The sequence below is a fragment of the Schizophyllum commune genome, assembly GCF_000143185.2.
Source record: "Schizophyllum commune H4-8 unplaced genomic scaffold SCHCOscaffold_6, whole genome shotgun sequence".
Classification (NCBI taxonomy): Eukaryota; Fungi; Basidiomycota; class Agaricomycetes; order Agaricales; family Schizophyllaceae; genus Schizophyllum; species Schizophyllum commune.
Window position 1 is genome coordinate 859,921 of NW_026089543.1, and position 24,323 is coordinate 884,243.

General features: G+C 56.4%; 11 protein-coding genes across 11 annotated transcripts; 7 read left to right on the plus strand and 4 right to left on the minus strand.

The window, feature by feature from the left end:
* Window positions 1–542: 542 nt before the first annotated feature.
* On the plus strand, window positions 543–2,452 carry SCHCODRAFT_01093619 (MFS general substrate transporter; the record flags this gene model as incomplete). Its single annotated transcript, XM_003032250.2, has 10 exons — window positions 543–760; window positions 812–917; window positions 968–1,014; window positions 1,068–1,077; window positions 1,128–1,372; window positions 1,430–1,800; window positions 1,862–1,875; window positions 1,938–2,171; window positions 2,224–2,362; window positions 2,412–2,452. The coding sequence occupies 10 exons, from the start codon at window positions 543–545 to the stop codon at window positions 2,450–2,452; spliced, it is 1,425 nt and encodes a 474-aa protein (XP_003032296.1).
* Window positions 2,313–4,050, minus strand: SCHCODRAFT_02688628 (TPR-like protein). The gene is made up of 4 exons (XM_003031808.2): window positions 3,748–4,050; window positions 3,432–3,691; window positions 2,939–3,383; window positions 2,313–2,818 (listed from the first exon to the last, which is right to left on the minus strand). The coding sequence occupies exons 1-4, from the start codon at window positions 3,997–3,999 to the stop codon at window positions 2,642–2,644; spliced, it is 1,134 nt and encodes a 377-aa protein (XP_003031854.1). The 5' UTR covers window positions 4,000–4,050; the 3' UTR covers window positions 2,313–2,641.
* A 63-nt stretch (window positions 4,051–4,113) lies between these two features.
* Window positions 4,114–4,783, plus strand: SCHCODRAFT_02286395 (uncharacterized protein). Its single transcript, XM_050342283.1, has 3 exons — window positions 4,114–4,323; window positions 4,384–4,465; window positions 4,519–4,783. Exons 1-3 carry the CDS (start codon window positions 4,186–4,188, stop codon window positions 4,650–4,652), a joined length of 354 nt encoding a protein of 117 aa, XP_050199987.1. The 5' UTR covers window positions 4,114–4,185; the 3' UTR covers window positions 4,653–4,783.
* A 228-nt stretch (window positions 4,784–5,011) lies between these two features.
* SCHCODRAFT_02578219 (uncharacterized protein) lies at window positions 5,012–8,427 on the plus strand (the record flags this gene model as incomplete). Its single annotated transcript, XM_003032249.2, has 4 exons — window positions 5,012–5,260; window positions 5,749–5,769; window positions 6,122–6,214; window positions 6,757–8,427. 4 exons carry the CDS (start codon window positions 5,012–5,014, stop codon window positions 8,149–8,151), a joined length of 1,758 nt encoding a protein of 585 aa, XP_003032295.1. The 3' UTR covers window positions 8,152–8,427.
* A 677-nt stretch (window positions 8,428–9,104) lies between these two features.
* Window positions 9,105–9,853, plus strand: SCHCODRAFT_02667721 (uncharacterized protein; the record flags this gene model as incomplete). Its single annotated transcript, XM_003032248.2, has 3 exons — window positions 9,105–9,482; window positions 9,534–9,694; window positions 9,739–9,853. 3 exons carry the CDS (start codon window positions 9,105–9,107, stop codon window positions 9,851–9,853), a joined length of 654 nt encoding a protein of 217 aa, XP_003032294.1.
* Window positions 9,854–10,729: 876 nt separating this feature from the next.
* On the plus strand, window positions 10,730–12,471 carry SCHCODRAFT_01189573 (ketol-acid reductoisomerase). Its single transcript, XM_003032247.2, has 5 exons — window positions 10,730–10,889; window positions 10,951–11,187; window positions 11,241–11,676; window positions 11,730–11,850; window positions 11,900–12,471. The coding sequence occupies exons 1-5, from the start codon at window positions 10,749–10,751 to the stop codon at window positions 12,174–12,176; spliced, it is 1,212 nt and encodes a 403-aa protein (XP_003032293.1). The 5' UTR covers window positions 10,730–10,748; the 3' UTR covers window positions 12,177–12,471.
* A 196-nt stretch (window positions 12,472–12,667) lies between these two features.
* Window positions 12,668–15,549, plus strand: SCHCODRAFT_02503552 (uncharacterized protein; the record flags this gene model as incomplete). The annotated part of the gene is made up of 3 exons (XM_003032246.2): window positions 12,668–13,213; window positions 13,271–13,552; window positions 13,603–15,549. The coding sequence occupies 3 exons, from the start codon at window positions 12,668–12,670 to the stop codon at window positions 15,547–15,549; spliced, it is 2,775 nt and encodes a 924-aa protein (XP_003032292.1).
* Window positions 15,550–16,530: 981 nt separating this feature from the next.
* SCHCODRAFT_02625627 (uncharacterized protein) lies at window positions 16,531–19,148 on the plus strand. Its single transcript, XM_003032245.2, has 10 exons — window positions 16,531–16,890; window positions 16,938–17,022; window positions 17,191–17,208; window positions 17,262–17,319; window positions 17,444–17,548; window positions 17,737–17,847; window positions 18,017–18,122; window positions 18,228–18,310; window positions 18,387–18,464; window positions 18,519–19,148. The coding sequence occupies exons 1-10, from the start codon at window positions 16,572–16,574 to the stop codon at window positions 18,795–18,797; spliced, it is 1,242 nt and encodes a 413-aa protein (XP_003032291.2). The 5' UTR covers window positions 16,531–16,571; the 3' UTR covers window positions 18,798–19,148.
* Window positions 19,149–19,611: 463 nt separating this feature from the next.
* SCHCODRAFT_02578235 (uncharacterized protein) lies at window positions 19,612–21,382 on the minus strand. Its single transcript, XM_003031807.3, has 2 exons — window positions 21,218–21,382; window positions 19,612–21,168 (listed from the first exon to the last, which is right to left on the minus strand). Exon 2 carries the CDS (start codon window positions 21,166–21,168, stop codon window positions 19,777–19,779), a length of 1,392 nt encoding a protein of 463 aa, XP_003031853.1. The 5' UTR covers window positions 21,218–21,382; the 3' UTR covers window positions 19,612–19,776.
* Window positions 21,383–21,622: 240 nt separating this feature from the next.
* Window positions 21,623–22,436, minus strand: SCHCODRAFT_02625633 (uncharacterized protein). The gene is made up of 3 exons (XM_050345309.1): window positions 22,184–22,436; window positions 21,855–22,131; window positions 21,623–21,800 (listed from the first exon to the last, which is right to left on the minus strand). The coding sequence occupies exons 1-3, from the start codon at window positions 22,198–22,200 to the stop codon at window positions 21,720–21,722; spliced, it is 375 nt and encodes a 124-aa protein (XP_050199988.1). The 5' UTR covers window positions 22,201–22,436; the 3' UTR covers window positions 21,623–21,719.
* SCHCODRAFT_01152293 (NAD(P)-binding protein) lies at window positions 22,420–24,275 on the minus strand (the record flags this gene model as incomplete). The annotated part of the gene is made up of 9 exons (XM_003031806.2): window positions 22,420–22,725; window positions 22,863–22,955; window positions 23,084–23,215; window positions 23,354–23,484; window positions 23,552–23,621; window positions 23,679–23,751; window positions 23,811–23,846; window positions 23,912–24,078; window positions 24,132–24,275. 9 exons carry the CDS (start codon window positions 24,273–24,275, stop codon window positions 22,618–22,620), a joined length of 954 nt encoding a protein of 317 aa, XP_003031852.2. The 3' UTR covers window positions 22,420–22,617.
* Between the last annotated feature and the right edge of the window lie 48 nt (window positions 24,276–24,323).

Below are 24,323 nucleotides of genomic sequence, written 5' to 3' on the forward strand. Positions count from 1 at the left end.
TTACGGACACCGGACCGGGCGCGAGCACGAATAGACCCCGATATCAGCAACTTTTTCAACTCGCCGTCCACGGGGCCAAAGCGCCCTTGCCATGCGCCGATGTTTATCGCCCTTCTTCGCGTATCTTTTCTGACTTATGTCCTCCTACAGGACTCTTTACACCATTCTTATGCCATTCCCCTCGTCCACGACTTTACTATCTGCCCTACTGCGCCATTCTGCGGGCGAACAAGACACGGTTTCTTACGTTCCTGCCGCTTCTGCGCTTCGAGGCGCCAACCCTTGACCAACTTACGCAACAGAGCAATCAAAAGGGACCCTACCGGCTCGCATGCCCGAACTCTTTTGTCAATGTGAAGCATTCTCGCAGACGTTCTGCCCGTTCATAGGCTGCCTGAATCACGTTTAGGGGACCTTGAGGGGACCCGTGCAACCTCGAGGGCATCATATAACCGCCGTGGGCCGTGGCGACGCCGTGGTATCTTTTCGGTATTCCGCGTTTTTCTCGTCCCTGGTCCTCCCTTGACTCGACGCTGGCGATCATGGCCAACGCTTCACGGACAATGCCCGCGGTAGTGGACCAGCCTGCGGAGGCCGCCCTCGGTCCTCACGCATTCGCCGGGCCGTCGACCACGAAGGAGAGTGGCACCGTGACGGAGAAAAAGCTTGAGGCCAGCGCAGAGGAGTGGACATATCCGGACGGCGGTTTGCGAGCCTGGAGTGTCGTCTTTGGTTGCTTCATCCTCTCTTGTGCCTTCATGTGAGCTGCGCGCGGCGACGCCGTATTGTGACTGAATGCGAAGGATGGCAGGGGTTCGGGTCTGGTGTTCGGTGTCTTCCAGGACGCCTACCACACGGAAGTGTTCCCAGATGTCAGCGTCAGCACGATCAGTCTCATTGGTGGGGTGCTGAGCTTCGTATGTGGTCCACATCCCCTTGCGTTACCTCGATTGACGGTTTTTCCTAGTGCTCGCTATCTACAGCATACCTCGCTGGAGCTTTGGGCGATCGATAGTACGTGCTTTCTCTTGACTCGCTATGCCACCTATTTACCGACGAACCGACAGTGGGTACATTGTATGCTCGGCTACTTCGGTTCCCTCCCGATGAACTCACTGTCGCTCCAGCGAATGATTGTCCTGGGTTGTGTTCTTACCTTCGTATCCGTCCTCGGTGCTTCCTTCTCCACCAAGTTGTATCAGATATTCCTATGTCAGGGCGTATTCCAGGGTATTTCGCAGGGTATCTCGATGCCGATGTATATGGCCCTGCCATCACAGTGGTTCCTTCGCAGGCGGGCGCTCGCCACCGGGGTCGCCGTCAGTGGCGCGGGCATAGGCGGCGCAATTGGAAGTTTGATTATGCGGCCACTGTACGTTGTGTCTCCTCCGCCGCACGAGCGAACTGTGCTCACTCTTCTTCTCTTCAGGATTGCGAAGCTGGGATACAGGCATGCGTTGCTCATCTACGCCTGCGTCAACGCCTTCTTTACCGCCATCGCGTGCATGCTGCTGAAGGTCCGCCCACCGCCCTGGCAGCGCACCGCGAAGAAGCGGTGGCTCCCGCGCAAGGTCGACGGCCGCTTCTGGAGCATCTTCCTGGGCATCATGGTCGCCCAGTTTGGCTTTCTCGTACATACCCCCTCCGTTCTGCCGCCTTGCTTGCTTACTGACAGGACGATCCACCTTTACAAGTGCCCCTTCTACTACATCACAACGTACACCAAAACCGTCGGTGGGATTCCCTCCGGTGGCAACGCCCTCATCCCTGTCGTCCCGCTCGTCGTGATCAACTTGTGCGGTACGCGTCTCAGGCCGTCTCTCCCTTGTGACCGAGCACAGCTCAGACTGACCTTCCACAGCGGCTGTCGGTCGGGTAATTTGCACCACAGAGACCCCCCGTGCGTATGCTGACCGCCTCCACCCCATTCACCGCAGATCGGCGCCGGCCAGCTCGCGGATACGTTCGGCTCTATCAACGTCTTCTTCCTCTCCTTCTTCCTCGGCGGTATCCTGCAGATGGTCTTCTGGCCCTTCACGGCGTCCTACGCGTCGGTAATCACGTTCGGCGCCGCATACGGTCTGACGGGCGGCGTCTTTATGACTTTGGTTCCTCCCGTGTGCGCAAAAGTATTCGGGATGGAGAATTTGGCGACTATAACTGGATTAATGGTGGGTGTGATCAATATGTGCATTCTTCGTTGTGGCTCACCTGGACACGCAGGTTCTGGCGAACGGTCCCGGTCAATTGGCCGGTCCACCACTCGCGGGTTTGATCTTTTCTCATACGGGCGACAATTGGGCGTATCTCGCGGTGTTTTCAGGGGCGACCATGTTCATTGGCTCTCTCCTGACTTTGTATGGTGAGCGACTTGCTACTTGTTCACCGGTTCACTGATGAACGCTTCACAGTCCGATTCCAGCAGGACAAGCGTCTCTGGGCGGCGGTGTAGATCAGCTCCTTGTAGCTTTAGACATCATGATTAGACACGATGGACCACGGTCCATGTATCATAGACGAATATGCCTATTCCTTCCATAATGCATCGGACTCTCAACGTCGGAAACAGGTGAACGCTACGCTACATCGACAAGTACATCATCAAGGACACGGATATGAACATGCGCAGAGACAACACGTCTCACTGCATCTGCACATCCTCGTCGCCGCTGTCCTCGTCCTCCCACTCTCCCTCGTCATTGACGTCACCGTCCTCCTCCAGTGGTGACGGCTTGATACCTGCAGCATCGAGCTGCTGTATCAATTCCTGTGCGTGCTCGAGCAGAGGCTTGTCCGGATGGCCAAGGTTTGTGTGGATCTGAGGGAAAGTCAGCAAACGCCAACTTCGTAACACCAACCTCAATTAAAAGGAGGACGAGCATAAAGAGAGCATGGGCGTAAAGACAAGATGGGAATATAGATAGAGAGCACAACATACTGTTCGACACGCCTCCAAGCAATCCCGCGCATCGCGCGCGAGGTTCTCCCAGGTCAGCTCCGAGTCGTCCAGCGCCCCGCCGTTCTCGCGCGCGCGCTCGGCCATCATGAAGAAGCACCAGCCCTCGAGGTACCAGGCCTCAACGTCTTGGTCGTCCTCGGCCATGATGCCGCTCAGTACGAGGAGAGCTTCGTTGAACATGCCGAGCTCAAGGAAGAGCTTGACGATTGATATTCTGCTCTCTAGAGGAGGGAGTTTGGGGTCGTCCAGCTCCAAGTCCTTCCATCTATTCCAAGCTTCCTCGAGGCATTTTCGTGCGTCGTCCGGTCGTTGTTGCGACATTCGTACAGATGCCAGGGAGGATAGGGCTTCTGAGTTGCCTGGGTCCACTTGCAGAGCCGTGGCTAGTAGGTCCTCGCATGTCTTCTCCGCGGCGGGGTCGAAACTGGGCGTCGGTCAGCATCGTCAAGTACGGCTTGTACACCACACACACCATAAATCATACTCCGGGTCCATCCAGACCTCCACTTGCGCGATGAGCGCGCCGACGATGTTCTTGCGAACCTCGCCCTCATCAGGATTATCATCCGTCGCGCGCTCCTTGCCCTTCAGCTGCGTCGAAAGGATGTCTACGGCAGCCTGATAGTGCCGTAGGGCTGCGTGCGGATCCCCCTCGCTGAGCTGCGCGAGATACAGATGCGCGGACGGGGGAGGGGGAGAGGGACCGCCTTCTGATATCAGGGAGGTGAATATCTGGCACGGGCGCACCGATCAGTACGAGTGATTGCGGGGAAGATGTCTGCGCGCACCTGCTTCGCCTGCTCCAGTTCACCGAGCTCAAGGTGCGAGACACCGAGCATTTCTTTCGCCACCGCATTGTTTGGTCGTTGCTCGAGCGCTCTCTGAATGAACTTGCGCGCGAGCTCGTAGTCGCACTGCACGATCAACTCCTGCGCCTTCTCGAGGAGCGCCTCGACGGTGGGAGCGGGGGTGGCTGGCTGTTGCGTGTCCTCGACGAACACCTTCCGCCTGAGTTTTGTCTTGAGTTGCGTGCGGCCCATATCGCGAGGGGAGAGGGGGAATATGGACCGTTCCGAGAACAATGGAATCAGGAAAACAAAGAAGTTTGAGGACCGTGATCGACAACAACCATAATTGGTTCCGGTCGCCCACGTGTACGGGTTGCCTTTGACCTTCACGACCGCCACAAACGAATACACCTACCCAGACACCTTGACGTTCTCTCGATGATTGAGCTGCCATCTACGACTACGTCTGACACGAACGATGATTTTTTCCTCGAAAGGCTCGATATGTTCTGCAGCCACACCCTTTTAGACGCCATCAACTCCTTCGCCGCACGGGAAATGCGACCTGTCGAGCAGGTGAACATTCAGGACGCTGGTCATCGTATCTATCAGTGACACGCCTTTGTCTTTCCTCAGGTACGGAGGTCGGTCGCTGCGTGGCACTGCAAGCAGCTGTTCAATACTTCAACCAGTGAGCTTGCATCGCCAGATTCTCCAGGTCAGTAACTCTATAAAGCAGCAAGAACAGGACTCAACCTCAACTATCTGTAGCGCATCTTACTCTGAATAGCATCTCCGAACAACTTGAAAGTCTTCGCGCGGTTGCATCTGTAGAATCCTTTGTCCTTGCTGTGGCGCCACATAACTCTGTCGAGGACGCCGACGCTGGCTTTCTCGGTGGGTGAGGCCATTTCCATTCTCCTCGTTCTTGCACCTCTTATCTACTCACTTTTTTCCTGAAGGACTCTAGCCGGACGTCAATTTTGGCGCGAATTTCGACACGGAGGCGAAGGTGGCGCTAAGGCCTTTCGGCAATTCTGCGTAAGAACAACGTCCATCGCGGAACAGCCTACCTCAGCTCCAATTCCTCGGGTCACTCGGAGCACCTCCATACCATCGACCTCGCGACCCACTGCACAGAATATCAAGGCAGAGCTTTACGACGCCATGAGGCGTTCGCTGAGGTGATACAATCCCCCTATCATCGATTCCTGCTAATTTAACCTCATAACCTAGATCCGTTAGCGGCGTACGGACCGCCGAGATGAAGTGGACGAACCAAGAGCGGCTTCATGCGTATGGCGTCCGCCTGGTTGGCTGGCCCGCCGATATACCCCTGCATAACCCCTCGATACTGAAGGCAACACAGAACGCCGCCCTCCTCGACGCCTTACGAAAAGGGTGGATACGCTTTGAGCGCTTGAATGCGCCTCCGAGTGAGGATTTGGGAACGAGAACGGAGGAAGACACCGTCGACGAGGATATCTCGTGGGCTTGTAACGATGCGGGGGAGGTACGTGCGTCTACTTTGGGAGTAAACTGTTGCTCAGATGAGGTCTTGACACAGTACCTTGGCGGCGAGCTCCCTTCTAGCTCTGCAGATATACAGCCTGCACTCAAACGCCTTCGGAGCGGGTCGACTTCATGATATGCATCGTGCGCGCGCACTGAAATGGAATTCTCTCTCAGGAAGCGGTTCGCATACCCCTATCGACGTGTTAGGATAGAACAGCAGGCAAGATTTTGCTAATAATGGTGGTCATATCTAATCGGAATCCGTCGCGCATCGGATACACATTGACAGCGCTTATGCGTTTTCGAGAGCACTCGTACGGAGTGTGGTGGTCAGCCATATCCTCGAACCAGTCCCACAGCCCCCATAAGCGCACGTGCTCATCATCGCTTTCATATCATCGATTCGCGGGTTGCTTCCAACCTGCACGACAGCTTTGCGACTCTGCCGTTTCGAAGTTACCCTTTGGCTAACCTAAGTCGTACCAGGCAGAGTCGTTCTGCTTCGAAGTGAGTGCCTCATTATGTTCAGTTCCACCCAGCTCTTGTACTACTAGTAGATGCCGGACGAGACCGCCCCCCCTCATTCAGCTGTCCCATCTCTATTCTCCCTCCAGACACCTTGATAGAGATATGATGTGTGTCGCGTCCAGGGCGCCTACGTTGACTAGGATCTGGACGCCTCCATCGTGCGCGCCGGGCCACTGGGCGTCGTGGCCGTATGCGCTGACTGGCGTCGTCTCGCACTCGCCACATCGTCACTATGAACCGACGTGCATCTCAATCTCTTCCGAGCTACCTGCGGAGTGCCACATCTCTCCTAGAGATGCTCTTGACTCGATCGGGAGACCTACCGCTCCAGGTCTACATCACCATCCGGACCCGTCGGCGGAAACCATGGGAGGAGCGGGAGATCCTGCCGCTCCGCCTGGCTTTCGAACAGAGCGCGCGATGGGTTATCTTTAGAGACCCGACTGCGCTCTGACTTTCAGCCAGCAGCGCTGCGGTCGTTAGCATTCAAGATTGGGTACGATGCAGAAGGAGATGACGGCGTCATCCAGATCGAAGCCATACGGCAGGAAGGGCGATAACATATCGAGTTCCTTGATAAGTCTCTTCATGGCGAACTGGGAGGGATGGATGAACTGTTTTTGGATTTGCCGTTCATTGTATGCGCACCGATAGTTTCTCTACCTTACTGTGATATCTCCGTGGTCTGCGGCGTTCTCTTCAGGCAGTTTCATATATGAGATCGAATGTCTATCTGTGCACGAGCAGCACGTCCATCGGCCAAACCCATTGGGTAACCCAACCTACCGCAAGCGTTCACGTGCGCGGCGGCCCTCATCATCAGTGGTCCAGCTTGATCCTGACTTTCACGTCGACCCCATAGCCAGGTCGCCATCTTTTTCAGCTTGTTTCAGCACAGCCAGAGCAGACTCCTCCGAGGTAAATTCCTTGAGAGTACTCTCAATCAACGATCTCATTCCTATCCAGATGGTGGACGATAGCGCCTCGCGGCGCGCCAGCAGCCCCATCTCTGCCATCCCTCCGGAGACACTGATAGAGATATTTGACGCGTGTCGCGTCCGCAACCACTACGATGACCGTGATCTAAACGCCCTCACCGTGCGCGCCGGGCCGCCCACTGTCACGGCCGTCTGCGCAGACTGGCGCCGCCTCGCAATTGCCTCGCCGTCGCTATGGACCGACGTTCATTTCAATATATACTCTCCGGCCCTCCTCCTCGGTGCGGCCACTCTTCTCGAAACCTTCCTTTCTCGATCAATGAACCTACCCCTCCATGTCTGCATCGCACTGCGTCGCGGCATCGTTTGGGAAGAGCAGGAAGTCCTACCCCTTCGCTTGCTTGTCAAGCAGAGCATGCGATGGGCCTCTCTCCAAGCATGCGTCGATATATTTCTCTGTCGATCTCTGCTCCCTATCTCCGGTCGCCTCCCTATCCTCCAGACAGTGCGCTTTAATATGCTGACGGGATGTGACGACGTGGAGTGGGCGCCATTCCGTGGTCTATTCAGCGACTGCCCGATGCTGATCAATTTTGACGGAGAGTCCGGCCCCTCGTTCTCGCTACCCTGGGAGCAGCTACAGCGCCTATATCTTCGCTTGTCGTTCCCCATAGAGGCGGCAGAGCGCGCGACGCGTGTACGCGCCCTGAGCCTCACATGGTATAGCTTGGATTCTCATACGCCGGACACAAAGGATATCCTCCACCGACCTCATCTTCAGAAGGCGTCCCTCGAATTCCATCTTCTCCGCCGCATACGAGCGCCGTTGCTATCTGAATGCCACATCCGCGATATCGTTGGCCACCACGCAAAGCGTCCCCAACGTATACAGGATATTGCGAACTATATTCGCGCGAACTGCAATTCGCTTACCGCGTTGTCGCTGCGTCTCAGTCCAGTCGACCCTGAGGCGCTCGAAGCGCTCCTGATGGAATGCCCCGCTCTGCGTCGGCTGCAGGTGGAGATCTGTGCAAACTACGAGGTGTCTGATGAAGACGACGCCCGGGTGCATACGCGGATGACCAAAGCCCTTACCGTATGTGCGGGTGAAGTACCACTGATCCCCGCCCTCGTTGACTTGCGCGTCATCATGCGCAGCGTCCGCTCTGCCGCGTCCGTCAGCGGATTCGAACAAGTGTTACAGTCGCGCGCAAGTGCCTACAATGGCGCGTCCGCTCTTCAGTCATTCACACTCAAAATACAGGGGGTCCATCCGGATCCCAGGGTTCCTGACGTTCTCGCGCAACTTACGAGGGTCAACTTCGAGGGATGCACCACGGGCGGGGGGGCGAAAATCGACATAGAGCGGGGCGTACCGCACTGGAAGCTGGAAAGCGCATGGCAGAGATGGATAGAAGTTTAGAGTAGGTATGCCAACGAAAGACGTATGATCAGTCGAAACAACATTGACAGACTGCTGCCATCCTCATGACATTGGCAGCGAGGACCCCCCCCCTCTCTCTCTCCGTCCTCGCCCTCCGTCCTCCGCTTTACGTCTCAGCTTACCGACTCTGTCCCCCCCCCCCGAGAGAACAGTCGCTCCTTCACATCATTCCCGAAACATTACTTATGTACAGCGAGTTATAATCCTGGGGTATGAAGAAATCAATGGAATAGGAGCTCTGAGGCCCAAGTCCCCTTATGGGTCGGGCTTAGCCTTCGACGAAAAGGCCGAAGCGAACTGTGACTGATCTGTGACTGCGTGCTGCATATCACGTGACATCACCAGCTCGTCCGGAGCGATGAGTCTGCCTCTGACGGGATTGTTCAGTTGAATCGAACCACCTAGTTTCTGACCCAACATCGTCCCGTACATGATGTATACACGCAGACTGCCTCGCCCCTTCTATTGCTCTATACGCGGGCTCCAGCCGAACGATCATCTGGATAATAACGTGCATGCTCAAGCGTCCAGGTAGCTTCCAGGACCTAACACCGCAACTTCGAGCTTTGATCGATTCGGAGCGGCCTTCGAGTGTGCCTTCTCTTCATCTCCAACTACTTGGAGCTTTCCTGTGGTATCCCTCAGGACTGCAAGCTTCAAGGATGAACACCCGCTGACCTTCTAGTTCTCACTGGGCCCGCGAGCAAGCATACAACGGCTCACTTTGGAAGCGTAAAACTCACCAGGTGAGGCAGAAGCTCCAAGGTGGCTAACTTCCGTGTTGGGGTGTCAGGCGGCTCAACCGCACAGCCACCGAAACCCCTGCTTATACAAAGTTCAGTCGCAGCCGCTTCGTTTCTCCCCCAGCCAGCACTCGGAACGACGTTGGCAAAGCCCAAACCATCTACTCTCGCAAAGCAACGTCTCTTGCAATGGTGACAACAAAGTGGTCGACAACGAGTGCGCCGACGCCGCCCGCTCAAGCGGCAACCGCTAGCGAGACGGTGACTACACCGCGCCAGGCCTCGACCTCTCCATCGTCTGAGGGTCAAATATCACCAGAGGGTCGCTTCGAAGTGGACTCGGAGCTATCACGAAGCCCTTGCCAAGCGGATTCGACGTGCGGTTCTGAAGTTGAAGTCCATCCGGCAAGTCGAGCCAGCGCAGCGCAAGCCTCAAGCTCGTCCAAGACCGCCTCGAATCCTTCTCTATCCGACGGACGCATCGCATACCTTCTATCGGATGAGGCTTTCTTGAACCACTATGCCCTCACAGGGTCAGAGTGGGGATGGGGGTATGGACCTACGGAGGTGCGTGTTCTACTTTTCTTAGCCATCTTCATTCAACTGAAAGCATATCAGGAGGATTCCTCTGGGTTAGAGCCGGAAACCAATTCTGGTGCCACGCATTCCCTCGATGCTTCGTCCAGCGCGCCTGCATCGTCTGCTTCCTCGTCTACCCAGAACCCACCCCAAGTCGACCCGTCACACCCATGCACCATCTGCCAAAAGCAGTTTACGAGGTTCGTTCTCTTTTCACCTCCCCCGAAATGCGCATCGGAGACAGGTCTCTCCTCACTACCTCGAATTTTGACCACTTGAAAGAACCTGAGACTCACCTCTCTGCGCAGGCCAAGCACGCTCGCGGCGCATATGAACACGCACCGGGAAGCTATGTGTGAGCCACACTCACGTACCGCTACTCACGATCTGTGCTGACGAGTCCTACGGGCTCAAACAGCGCACGTGTGTGGAGTTCCTGGGTGTACGGAGACCTTTGAGAGCCAGTCGAGCGCGACTAGACACCGGTATCTGCACGGCATGTCGTTCGCGCACCGCAGAGGGGGGTGAGACTTGTTCGCTTTCTGAGCATCGACAAGCACTCTCTTGTCCTCCTTCCTCGCCACCCGGCCCATAGAGCCTCTCAACGAGCTTGCTGATGTAATTGCTTCGTGCGTTTATCCCCATCGGGGCGTCATCGAACTGCACTCGTTCATTCTCGATGTATCCAAAACAAGTGTGACGGTTTTGTTGCACGAGAGCACGGAGAGGCTTCTGGAGGTGCTAAAATAATGTCAGATGTCTGCGAAGGCCTCCTATTGGGACCAAGGTGACTTTGTGAGCACGTTGGTATTCGAGATGAGGAGCAATGGTCTTCACTGTGAGGATCGATACCTACTACTTGTGCCACCAGCCGCTTGCATAGCAGTAAAGTAGCGATTTTGCGTTCCGTCACCAGCGTGTTAGACTATGTACTGGCGCATACCAATTGGCGAGGCAATTCCTGAAATAGAGTAAGGGTTTTTCGGAGTCGCGGAAAATCGGCAGTCGAAGGCATAGCTCATGCGTACTACCAGTGGTACGTACAAAAAGCAGAGAGAATACCTGCAAAACCTGGAGGCTTGGAGATCGCAGACAGCTGCAGCCAACAGGATCGACTCATTTAGAAAACGAACATTACGCACGTGCCTTGAACGTGATCATCGGCGCCCGCCGGCCGTCGGCCGAGCGATCAGGAATCCCCAGTTATTTGCGCGCGGAACGAACGCAGCGAGTCACTCCTCTCCTCCTCCTACCATGTCTTCCCTTGCCTCCCGTACCGCTTCCCAGGCCGTTCGCACCGCTACTCGTGCTGCTGCGCAGTCGTCGCGCCGCGCCGCGTTCTCGTCGCTGGCGCGCGCGGTCACTGGCAAGGCCGTCAAGCCCCTCGCTGTCCCGGTACGCGTCGGCACACTCCCTTCATTGTCCCTTCCTTTTTGCTGACTCGTTTTCCCCCTAGGGCTCCCGTGGCGTGAAGACGCTCGACTTTGCTGGCACGAAGGAGGTCGTGTACGAGCGTGCCGACTGGCCTCTGCCGAAGCTCCAGGAGTACTTCAAGAACGACACCCTTGCTCTCATCGGCTATGGCTCCCAGGGCCACGGTCAGGGTTTGAACGCCCGCGACAACGGCCTGAACGTCATTGTCGGTGTCCGCAAGGACGGTGAGAGCTGGAAGCAGGCGCAGGAGGACGGCTGGGTACGTCTCGCGTTTTTTTCTCCCCCAGTTTCCCCATACTGACATGCTTTTAGGTCCCCGGCGAGACCCTGTTCCCCATCGAGGAGGCCATCGGCCGCGGCACGATCATCATGAACCTGCTTTCCGACGCTGCGCAGTCGCAGACGTGGCCGACGATTGCCCCCCTCATCACCAAGGGCAAGACCCTCTACTTCTCGCACGGTTTCTCCGTTGTCTTCAAGGACGACACCCACGTTGTTCCCCCGCCCGACGTTGACGTTATCCTCGTTGCGCCCAAGGGCTCCGGCCGTACCGTCCGCACCCTCTTCAAGGAGGGCCGTGGCATCAACTCGTCCGTCGCCGTCTTCCAGGACGTCACGGGCAAGGCCAAGGAGAAGGCGCTCGCCCTCGGTGTCGCCATTGGCTCCGGCTACATGTACGACACGACCTTCGAGAAGGAGGTCTATTCCGACCTCTACGGCGAGCGTGGTGTCCTCATGGGTGCTATCCGTGAGTTTTCCTATATGCCAGTTCCTCGCGCGGCTGGCTAATGAGGTTTACAGAGGGTCTCTTCCGCGCACAATACGAGGTTCTCCGCAAGAACGGCCACACCCCATCTGAGGCGTTCAACGAGACCGTCGAGGAGGCTACCCAGTCCCTCTACCCACTGATCGGCGCCAAGGGGTACGTGTATTCCTTCTCCCTAGATTCCATCGTACTTACCATCTCGCAGCATGGACTACATGTACAACGCCTGCTCCACCACAGCCCGCCGCGGCGCGCTCGACTGGGCCCCCGTCTTCGAGAAGGCGAACCTGCCCATCTTCGAGAAGCTCTACCAGAGCGTGCGTGACGGCACTGAGACGCGCAAGTCGCTCGAGTACAACAGCCGCCCGACCTACCGCCAGGACCTCGCGCGCGAGCTTGAGGAGATCAACAACCAGGAGATCTGGCGCGCGGGCCGCACCGTGCGCTCGCTGCGCCCGGACTACAAGCCCGAGTCGGAGTAAATGCTGCTCGAGGCAGAGCAGATGCTCAGCTCAGGCTAGTGTGACGCGCTGGAGGATTGCTCTCGGCGCGCTGCTTGATCTTCAAAAGGGCCTTTGGTGGCTCGTGGATATCGTTGTATACTACTTGATGCGCTTGTGTGCTAGAGCAGCCTATGGGTTATAATGACTTGCTTTCACGATCGCAGCGGTGGACTTTCGTCCTGACCGTCACTTTCGCCAGTGCAGCTAGCATACCGAAGCCGAAAATCTGCTCGATCGACGTTGACGGCCCTCGAATGGCAATGATATATCAGAGCTCTGGATGACTGAATGGGGTAGCACATGTACAGCTTGTTGGTGCGTGGCCGTTGGCGGAGGCGTGGCTGAGGCGCCCCCACGCTTCAACTCGCTCATCACGAAGGCGCGGAACTCACCCCGGGTCTTCTTCTCTCTCCCACCCTCTGCAAAACTTTGCCAACGACGACCCCGTGTGTCGAAGATATAGTGATTTCATGAGCGATCCCACGCCATCCATGGTGGAGAAGGGCATGGCTGGTATCAGCGCCTCGGGGCAGGATCAGCCGATGGCTCCCTGCGCCACCTTCGCAGCACGCGAATCGTCCGCGCAACGTCCTGGGCAGCGCTTCGCAGAGGTTGTGCAAAAGGCAATCAAGAGGCATCAGGAGCCGCGTCACATCCCAGCAGGGAGTGCAGCGCTTGATCAGTCCGTCGCTCCTGACCCCGACACCACGGGCGCCGAGACGAGGACAAACCCAGACGTTGAAGCAGCCAACAACATAGGTTCTGCGCCCGCGCAAGGGATGCGCACCGCGAGCACCATACAAATTGAAGCCGATCGCACCGGCGGTGGGCAAAGCGACCAACCGCACTACACATCCAGCGATGTCGACTACGAGAAGAAATACGCACCCGACGCGTATGGCGAGGAGCTCAGCAGGAACGCGCGCGTTTGGAGCGTCTACAACGATGAGGCCCAAATAGCTGACAACGAGATGGTCAGGAGTCTAAACGGTACCTTGGACGTACTCCTGGTGTTCGTACGTGGCTTATTCCTATCCTCGCCTGTCTTCTTAACGACTCCGTTCTTCAAACAGGCTGGTCTTTTCTCCGCCGTGGTCACTACCTTCGTCGCGCAAAGTTCTCAGGCGCTGAGCCCGGACTATGCGCAAATCACGGCCTCTCTCATGTACGAGCTGGTTCAAAGTCAACGCGCGAGCACAACCGGTACCCCGCCAAACGTTCCCATGTCTTCTTTATCCTTCGGCTCGGGAACAACTCAGACGACCGATCTCTGGGTAAATGGACTATGGCTAACCAGCCTCACCTTCGCCTTGTTAACCGCTCTCGTGTCTGTGCTGGCGAAGCAATGGATTCAGGTAAGAACTGCATACCAGCTGTCTGCCCCAACTCATTGTATGACTTTCAGCACTACAACTCGCTATCCGGGGGCTCACCTCGTAATCGTGCGCATCTTCGGCAGTACCGCTTCGAGAACTTCGAGCGTTGGAAGGTTCGAGCTATCATCGGCTTCCTCCCCGTCCTCCTTACTGTCGCTCTGCTGCTTTTCTTTGCCGGCCTCATCGTCTACGTGGTGCCAATGGACATCACTATATCCTTGGTTATCATTGGCTTCTCTGCGGGGATCCTCCTCGCTTACTCTGTGATGGCCGCCTTGCCTATCTTCGTTACACACTGCGCCTACAAAACACCCCTTACTGACTACATGATCACCGTCGGTCATCCCGTCATACATTATGTGCTCATCTGCCCCTTTCAGCAAGCCCAAGTCCTGTGCGACTTCGTCTACAAATCAATACGTGCCAAGGCCATGCAACGGTGGAATTTGCGGCAGCTAGCTGAGCACTGTCGCCTGATTTGGTATCGAGATTCGCCTCGGATACTCAAAGACCGCGAAGCGTCTATCATAGTGAGGCGCAAAAGCGACGTTTTGACGACGGATGTGCTGGATTGGCTGATCTCTTCCCCTCTCAACGCATCTGCAGCCAGAATCGCGGTGCAGGCGTCATCGGACCTCAAGCTAGACTATGATACTCAAAAGATATGGGCCTACTCCTGGCGTTCGCATGACTACCTGCAAGCGCTGGATCGCGACTACACGAACTTCACGCTCACGTCCGAGCACACCGCGATCGCCGAGCGTCTGGCTCGTGTTGCGATGCATCATAGCCCGGGCTACCTGCTCTACGTCGAACAGGTGTGGTCTCTCGACTTATGGGAGCGCCTATACATGCAACGAGACCGAATCGATTCTCCTGCACACAGTGCATTGCTCTGCCTTGTGCTCTGGATACGCTTCTGCGATGACGAGCGCCCGCTGTCGAGCCCCTCGGTTATGCGCCGTGCCTCGGATGCATGCTCTCTGCTCGATATCTCTCTGACAGCACCGAAACTTCACCCTGTGACATGGCGCGAGCTGGATCGCTTGGCACGGACATGCCTGCTCCTGTGCGAAGAACCCTGTCCAATGGCACCCGAGGGCCGTGACGAGTCGGACTATCATCAAGCGGACATCTTGCATGAAGAAATTGTTGCTACAGAATGCCATGGACAGTACAGACCGCCAGACGACGAGTTCGACCCCTACGAAAGCACAGCGATAACCCTGGCGGAGTACTACGAAGGATGCGAGTGGGCAGAGGGTCGGCATGAATTTCTGTACAACCTGGAGAAGCTAAAGCGCATCCTCTCCGAGTTCATGGAAAAGCTGGAGTCCGCGGAGCACGCGAATGACGCAGCCGGGCTGGAAATTGGTCGTCTTCCGGAGGGAGCGGCGGAGGCGCCGCTAGGCCAGGGGTCAGCAGGATATCGCGCGTATCACGACGCTCCCGGCGGCGTCGGGAACGGCGAAGGTATCGAGCGCGGAATCGGTGAAGTCGGCGTCTCTGAGCGCGCGATGGACGACGCTTGCGACGAGGGTGTGGGAGAACGCGAGGCCACAGACGTTCTGCGGCGTGACTCCATCGGTGCAAATGCTCGTAGTTCGGCCTGTGCGCGCACTCCCCACACGACGGAGGCTACCGCCGCCGTAAACGCAAAAGCCCCTGACGTCGAGCACGACGCAGGCCGAGGCTTTATCAATGCTGCACCAAAAGAGGTCTGCCTCGATGCTGGAACCAATGTCGACGAGCGCAGGGTCTTTGGCGATCTTGAGCCTAAGCAGCGCGACGCTATGCACGACACAGAAACTGACTCCACGTGGACAGCAAACGTTGCTGCTCGCGCAGAATTACAAGAAGACTTGGAATCTGCTGGTCCTCGCAAAGCGGTTGCCGACGTGCATGTCGTGCAGGAAAGCTCTTCTGAGAGTGTCGCGATTGTCGAACGAGGCATTGACAATGCCTGCGGGGAGTAGCGCAGTCGCTTCGGAGAAGAGAAGCAAAAGAAGTGCCCATACTGGCATTGTTCGAGACCGTGCGGGCGAGAGCACGCACAGCGCGCGTACGGAATAGGTGGAATAGGGTCGTCACGGTAAGGAAGGGAGAGAAGGAAATGAGGATATTCGTGTCGGGAGAAGGAGCGCCATGAAGACGTAGGCCGGTCAATAGAATTGCTCTATTTAAGGCATAGTATTCGTCGGGTTGTTGTAGCATACTTCGGACGAGCGTGAACCTGGAATTGGGCTGCGAGGAAATGAGATACAGGAAGCGAGTGCCTCGCTGGTTGCAACCCACCTATTCGTTCAGCCTATCGTTGCCGCTACGTAATATCCTCCGTCTAAAAACCTGAGATATATGAGGGAACAGAAGCAAAGAGCAAGAAGTATATCGCCAGGGGTTGAAAGCGAGAGGAAAGACGCATCAATCGGTGTGACGCCTTGCCACGCGGAAGCATCTGGTGTGATCGATCGTGTGATGCAACAAAGTTGCTTCCGAAGGCCATTGCCGAGCTGCCCGGTCCTGCTGAGGGTCCTGCTCTCCTCCCTGCGATCGACAGCGATGAGAAGCTAGCTGGGATCGATACGTCTCCTTTCCCTTCTTTACGTGGTCACGCGACGCGCCCATTCGGCCATGTCCAGGCATGGGCACCTTGTGATTCTGCACACCTGGTACGCTCTCTTGGGTCCTCTTCCCTCTCCCTCTCGAGGGCTCAGGCATGCACCGGACACTGCAGCTCCATCAGAATTGCAGACCAACATACAAACGCCTACCCGGCGACGCACAGGTGACCCGAACGCAAAGAGAAGCACCGCGACCGTTGGGTCCTGGCAGAAGTTCGGATGCGGATCTATGGGCATGCGAAGCCTCCAAAGCTTCTTAGACGCACCGCGCAACCGCCGCGCCTGTCACGGATGATGTCGCCCCCATGTCGCTTGCTTCGCGGGCATAAGTATAAGGTGCTGCGCTGACGACGACGGTCGCTCAGCTTCACACCACCATGTTCGTCGCCATCTGGTCTGCGCTGCTGCTGTTCTTCGGCGGGCTATATGCGCTCGTGCAGACTGCACTCGTCGGGCGGCCAAATTGGTCGTCGAGGATGCCGTGGTCGAACTCGGATTTCCCTCCCCCTCCGCCTGATCAAGGGCAGCACCCTGCGCAGGATCCCATACAGGCGAACCCTCCGACGGTCGCGGCGGACTGCTTCCCCGGGCTAGGCTTTAAGATGCCGGACAATGTACCGAGTACAACGGAAGGCTGGTGGTGCGACTACGCGGACGAGTATGCGTTCGTGGGCTTCAGCTACGAGGTCACCGCCTGTGAGTGCTCAGCGCGATTACCCCAGAGCTGCGCTCACGCGTCCCAGGTCAGTCTCTTGCACGTTTAACGCGCGAGTTCAAGGACATTCGGACGCGCTTCAATGGCCGCTATGTGCGCTTGTATGGCGCTTGGTGCGTAGGTGATCCTTACCTAGATGAAGCGCGCTAATTATCACCCTCACTTCCTCCCACTAAATTCACGCTACTCATCGCACTCAACGACATTCTGAACGCCTAACGAACGCCACCGTGTATCAATCGCGATCTCATTCGCCTCGATTGACCACCCCGAACCAACAGCGATCGCGAGAATTTCTAGTGAGCGCGATTTCTGAAATGCATATATGCGCCTACTTATCAATTCTCGTCAGTGACGACGTCGTCGAGGCTGCCTGGGAGGCAAATGTTGGGGTGCATGCGTTGGTTTGGGTGAGTATTCTTACTTGGCAGTCTTTGTAACCGCATACACGTACCTACCCCATCGCCCCTTGGCAAGCATACCTACTCCGCGCAACATATCCATCCTACCAACGCACAGCTAACTGTCTTCCAGTTCGGCTTCGACGGCACCGACGAATGGAAAGGCCGGCGCGACGCGGTCTTCAACACCATACAGAACAACCCCAAGGCGCGCTTTGTGACCCGGGTGTTGCAGTTTGTGAGTGTTGTTATCCGCCATTGTCTTGGTCTTCTACCCACCCCTTCCTGCCCTGAGCTGCCTTTGTCCTCCTTAGCTTCATCCGTCCTCGAGCTCGAACCCATTGCGTCGACTCCCTCGCCTACATCCATAGACGACTCTCTTGATCGCGTTTGGACGCGACCTCTTCTGACCACATCTCTTTGCAGGGCTCCGAACCGCTCTATGATTGGGTTCTTACGCCGGAACAACTCGCCGCGCAAGTGACGAAGGCGAAGAAGGTGCTGAATCCACTGGGCGTGAATGTGACGATCTCGGAGGTGAGTGTTGTCGAGCTGGAAGGGGGACGAGGGCGAGCCGGACATGGGCTGAGAGTGGTCCGGAGGGGGACGAGGGGAGTGAAGAGCGCTGGCGTCGAAGGCTCGGCCGCCCATCGTGGTGTCGCCAAACCGTGGACGTCCGTCATTTACTGACATGCCATCCCCACAGATGGCCTACGGCTACCAGGAGCACGACAACGCGAAGCCGGTGATGGATGCGATAGACCTTATTGACGCGCATATGCTCCCGTTCTTTGCGCAGGATACGAGTACGGGTGAGTAGTCTTTCTGTCTCGTGCTCGATGATCTTTCGACGGACGCTGCGTCAATTCTCCACCTATTTACTCATTTCTGCCCTTGCTGACCTGCCGCTTTCACAGCTAACAAGAGCTGGCCGCTTGTCATCCGTGATATCAACTGGTTCTTGGAGAATGGGCAGGGAAAGAAGATGTACCTGAGTGAGGTGAGTTATCCGGCGAGTTCGTTTCGGGACGCTCGAGGCCTGGAATATGTTCGCGTTGGCTAATGTCGCATCACAGAATGGCTGGCCGTCTGAGACCTCCGAGGGCGTGCAGCCCAACAGCCCTGATGCGGTTGCGGACGTGCAGAATGAGCAGGTGAGTCGTGTTGCGGTTCGCACCTCTCCTCACCACTCACACCCATTCTCCCAGGACTACTTTGCCCTCCTCGACCGCCGCTGCCCGTATTTTAAGCGGATGTCCATCGGCTGGTTCGCGCATATATATGCGGAGTACATGGAGCCCGGGTACGGCGTGTATGGGCTGAAGGATGGGGAGAAGAAGGGTGCAGGCGACGATGAACCCATTGAGGAAATGGTCGTGGAAGGCGGTCCATACGGTCCTGCCGGCCACGGGGGTAAGGGTGGTAAGAAGAAAGCGGGCGGGGTGGGCGACTTGAAGATTGCGTTTGCGCCGAGGACGGAGTGTTGAGGGGGTCGGGACTGGTGATAGAGCGAGGAGAGGGCGACATGGATGGAAGGGAGTTGTCATGGCTTTCGCCTTCGTGGATACTGACTGAACATTCACTACTTTAGTAGTTGGAGCTGTACTTGTAAGGGAAGTTATGTCTCGCTATGTACATGGGGCTTGAGGCAGGGTAGGTTTGGCGTCCAGCAATTCTGGTGGTAAGGACGCGTGGGCCCACTTGCTGTCTCCGGCAAGTGCCGAGGACTCGTTCAGTCACGTCACGAACGCGCTTTGTCACGGTCGCCCCAGACTTGGCCCGCGTCTCTATCTGCTGCCCGCCCAGACTGGCACTGCTGATTAACAACAATGGCAAGGTCAGCGCATACACATCCACCTTTACTCTCAGTCTGCTCACGCTAACCTATGTATGCAGGAAGGCGTACATATACCACTTGACACTCAAAGGTCCATGTTGATACAATGTTTTCTGCAACTTGTCCACTTCATTCAGGTGTTCACAGTCGTGCGCATCACCTCTTTCATACCTTTGTCTGGCTTTCAGAGTCATTGTATCCGAGTCTTGGGGTCGAACTGCTAAGGCCAGGTTCGGGATCGATGGTCGTTCGGCCGGAGCCTCTGTGCAGGACATTGAATGGGCAAGGAAGGAGAGGCTGCGTCTGAGCGGGCTGTAAAAGACGCTGGCATATCAGAAACTAGCTGCAGATGGTTTAAGTGAAGTGTCGCTGAGTTCTCGCACCTGATGGGCTGCTAATGTCACGTGTTATCCGACCCACTGTCACAGTTCAGTCACAGTTTGCATGGGCATCGACTCAAGCAGAGTGCTGCTGTGAAATCATCGCTTTATGCAGGCCCAAATATGAGCGTCATAAACTGTGAGATCGATATATGCCTATTTTCCCTCCAAAGTCATCACCGGTGAGAACAATGCAGCGTTTTGTCATCGCCGCGGGCAGTCGAATTCGAGCCATGATTTACGCCTACTCTATACTTCTGTCCAGCGATCCCACGTGTTTTCTAGCTTCCAGTATGATACCCCCTCCTCGATATCAACTTTTGGCCCACATCCGGCGTGGCAGCCCTCTGAGTTGAACCTCGAGAGCCGTGCGAGAACGTCAGCCAGCTGGGGACCCAGACCCGCTTGTACTTTGAGCGTGAATGACTGGAGGGCAGCCACTCCATCGTGGGGCAATGTGCGCGACCGAAGCACTTGTTCATATCCGCTGACGGATTCGGCAGAGCGGACGCTGCGCATGATAACGCGCAAGTCGACGAGGGCGGGGAGCAGTGGTACTTCGCCCGCACATACGGTAAGTGCTTTGGTCATCCGCGTATGCACTCGGGCGTCGTCTTCGTCAGACGCCTCGTAGTTCGTAAGTATCTCCAACTGCAGCCGACGCAGGGCGGGGCACTTCATCAGAAGCGCTTGTAGCGCCTCAGGATCGACTGGACTGGGACGCAGCGACAGCGTGGTAATCGAATTGCAGTTCGCGCGAATATAGTCTGCAACATCCTGTATACGTTGGGGACGCATTGCGTGGAGGCCAACGATATCGTCAATGTGACATTCAGATAGCAACGGCGCTCGTATGCGGCGGAGAAGATGGAACTCGAGGGTCGCCTTCTGGAGGTGAGGTCGGTGTAGGATATCGTTCACGTCGGGCGTATGAGAATCCGAGCTGTACCAAGTGAGGCTCAGGGCGCGTACACGCGTTGCACGCTCTGCCGCCTCTGTGGGGATCGACAGGCGAAGCTTTAGCCGCTGTAGCTGCTCCCAGGGTAGCAAGAACGGGGAGTCGGACTCTCCATCGAAATTGATCAGCATCGGGCAGTCGCTGAATATATCACGGAATGGCGCCCACTCCACATTGTCACATTTCGTCAGCGTCTTGAAACGCACGGTCCGGAGGATAGGGAGGCGACCGTAGATAGGAATCAGAGAACGACAGAGAAATATATCGACGCAGGCTTCGAGAGAGGCCCATCGCATGCTCTGCTCGACAAGCAAGCGGAGGGGCAGCACTTCCTGCTCTTCCCAAACGATGCTGCGACGCAGTGTGATGCAGACGTGGAGGGGTAGGTTCATCGACCGCGATAGGAAGGTCTCGAGAAGAGGTGCCGCATCGGGGAGGACTGCCGGAGAGTAAATATTGAGATGAACGTCGGTCCATAGTGACGGCGAGGCAATAGCGAGGCGGCGCCAATTCGCGCAGACGGCCGTGACAGTGGGCGGCCCGGCGCGCACGGTGAGGGCGTCCAGATCAAGGTCATCGTAGTGGTGGCGAATGCGACACACGTCGAATATCTCTACTAGTGTCTCCGGAGGGAGTGCAGAAATGGAGCTGGTGGCGCGCCGCGTGGCAGTATCGTCGTCCATCTGGACAGGAATGAGATCGGTGATTGAAAGTACTCTCAAGGGCGTTTACCTCGGAGGAATCTACTCTGGTCTGCTGTGCCCAAGCAAGCTGAAGGATGGCGACCTGGCTTTGGAACCGACGTGAAAGTCAGGATCAAGCTGGACAGATGGGTTGATGATTAATGCCGCCGCGCACGTGAACGCTTGCGGTGGGTTTTGGGTTTGGCTGATGGAGGTCCTGCTGAAGGACAATTTTGGAGCGGCAAAGTCGCAAAGCTGTTGTGCAGGTTGAAAGCAACCTGCAAGTCGATGATTGAAAGCGATGGTGGGTACGTGCGCTTATGAGCGCTGTGGCACTGGTTCGAAGATATGGCTGACCACCACACTTCATACGAGTGCTCTCAAAGGAATATAAGCACTGACAATGCGTATAATACGCGATTGAATCCAACTAGATATTACCACCGTTATGACCAAAACCTGCCTGCTGTTCTATCCTAACACGTCGATAGGGGTATACGAACCGCTTCCTGAGGGAGAAATTCCGTTACAATGCAGACGCACGATGCATATCATGAAGTCGACCCGCTTCGAAGGCGTTTGAGTGCAGGCTGTGTATCTGCAGAGCTGCAAGGGAGCTCGCCGCCAAGGTACTGTGTCAAGACCTCATCTGATCAACAGTTTACTCCCGAAGTAGACGCGCGTACCTCCCCCGTATCGTTACAAGCCCACGAGATATCCTCGTCGACGGTGTCTTCCTCCGTTCTCGTTTCCAAACCCTCACCCGGCGGCGCATTCAAGCGCTCAAAGCGCATCGACCCTTTTCGTAAGGCGTCGAGGAGCGTGGCGTTCTGTGTCGCCTTCAGTATCGAGGGGTTCTGCAGGGGTATATCGGCGGGCCAGCCGACCAGGCGAACGCCATACGCATGAAGCCGCTCTTGGTTCGTCCACTTCATCTCGGCGGTCCGTACTCCGCTAACGGTTCTAGGTTGTGGGGTTGAATTAGCAGGAATCGATGATAGGGGGATTGTATCACCTCAGCGAACGCCTCATGGCGTCGTAAAGCTCTGCCTTGATATTCTGTGCAGTGGGTCGCGAGGTCGATGGTATGGAGGTGCTCCGAGTGACCCGAGGAATTGGCGCTAAAGTAGGCTGTTCCGCGATGGACGTTGTTCTTACGCAGAACTGCCGAAAGGCCTTAGCACCACCTTCGCCTCCGTGTCGGAATTCGCGCCAGAATTGTTCTGGTCGGCGATATTGGGCACGCTGGATATCGCTAGAGCCTGCTGGCCCGCGAAGGTTAGAGTTAAAACGAACAACGTGGTGTAGGAATTATCGACGTGTGCATTGATGCGCCACTTATTGCCCTTCGGGGATTCTTTGATGTCTAAACGCTTGTTTCCGACGTCCCCAGGACGCCCTAACGTCAATGTCGGACTACAGCACCATCTGCACTCCTAAACTTCCGAGTCAAATGTCCTTGACTTGGTCTTCCAACCACTCCCATAGTCCTTTGGCCTCCGCTTCGTTGTCTGCCGACGGGCTGTTTGGATATAGGCGCGCCCAGCAGGTCATGTACTAGGTGGACGGTGAGCATTTGCCGAGGAGAAGGAAAGTATGACGGAATATCGAGATGAGAAGGATGCGCCGCAAGAGCGCGATGCGGAGGGTGCCCGCGGAAAGGTTGAGCAAGAAGTGTCGAGTAGAACACTCACCTTTCCATTCCATTCCGCCGCTGCTGGATCGGTACCGGCGCGCAACTGGGTCAACGCGCCCATGTCGGCCTCGTGTACGGGGAAGATGATGTTCTGGACGAATGGCGGTGAGCGTGCATAGGAGACGCGGCGAATAGCGCCGGCATGATTCGGGTTGATGCAGCAACATATGTGTCGCGGCCGTCGCACGCGCCCTTGTAAATGTAGAATCTTTGGCTCACCCTTGTAGCCTGCATGAAGGCGCTCGTCTCCCTCATGAGCTCCGTCTTGAGTTGGCCCGGGTGCAGTGAAATGCATACGATGCCCTTGTCGCCGAAGCGGCGGGCGAGCTCTTTGGCGTAGAGGACGTTTCCCTGGGGAGATGCGTTAGTCATGACACTCGAGGTAATTCATGAGCGCGCAATGCATGTCGGGGGCGCGCCCTGCGCCGAGTCCGTCTGCAGCACCCCGACGTCGTGGCTTGCTTGTCCTCGCGATGGGGATACACTCACAAGCTTGCTAAGGGAGTACAAGTACGTCGTCCCCGCGCACTTGCGCTTCTTCTCGTTCTCGCCTATGAGCAGGCCGTAGTCGATCTTGTCCGCAAACCAGTGCATGAGGGAAGAGGTGACAATAACGCGGGCTGAAAGGACCAGAGGACGCCCGGTTAGCTAGATGATGCAGATGGACTGACCCGATGCGGTCCTCACCGGGAATACCAATTGCGGCGGCAGTTGATTGCATGATGGGGAGGAGTAGTTTGGTGAGGTAGAAATGGCCCTAGGTCGAGTAGATGATATTCAAAAAAGCGAGTGATGGACGACGGAAAATACACACCAGGACATTCGTCCCAAATTGCATGTCGTAACCTTGAGCGGTGAGCTTCTCGACGGGAGTGAGCATGACGCCGCTGAGCGAGATGATTAATCTAACAGAAAAGTCGGTATGGCAACCGATAAGCGCGCGTACCCATTGTTAAACAGGACGTGCAGCTGCGATTCCTTGCTATAGACCAAGTGTCAGCTACCCAGAGTCGTAGCGTATCTGAAGCTCGAAAGCACTGTACTCACCTCAAAAAGTCCTCTGTAGCCCTCTTCACGCTCCGCAGGTCACCAAGGTCGCACTCTACGAAGCGTGCTTCTCGCCCGGTTTGCGTCTTCAAGTCGGCGATGGCAGCTTCTGCGCGCGCTCGGCTGCGGCAGAACATGTAGACCGTCGCGTTGTGGTGGAGGAGGGCCTGGAGGTGGGAGGGGAATTAGTAGGAGCGACAGATAGGGAGTACAAACAGACACCCGCCTTCGCCGTTTCTTTTCCTATGCCCGTATTCGCGCCGGTGACTGCCATGACCTTGCCCGTGAGGTCGGGGATATCGTCGACACTCCATTCGGGTGCAGGAGGGAACGTTTCCCTGAAATATTGAAGATACTTGGCCATTAGGGTCCGTGAGATGGATGTAGGAGTCGAGAGGAGCGCGTGATGCTT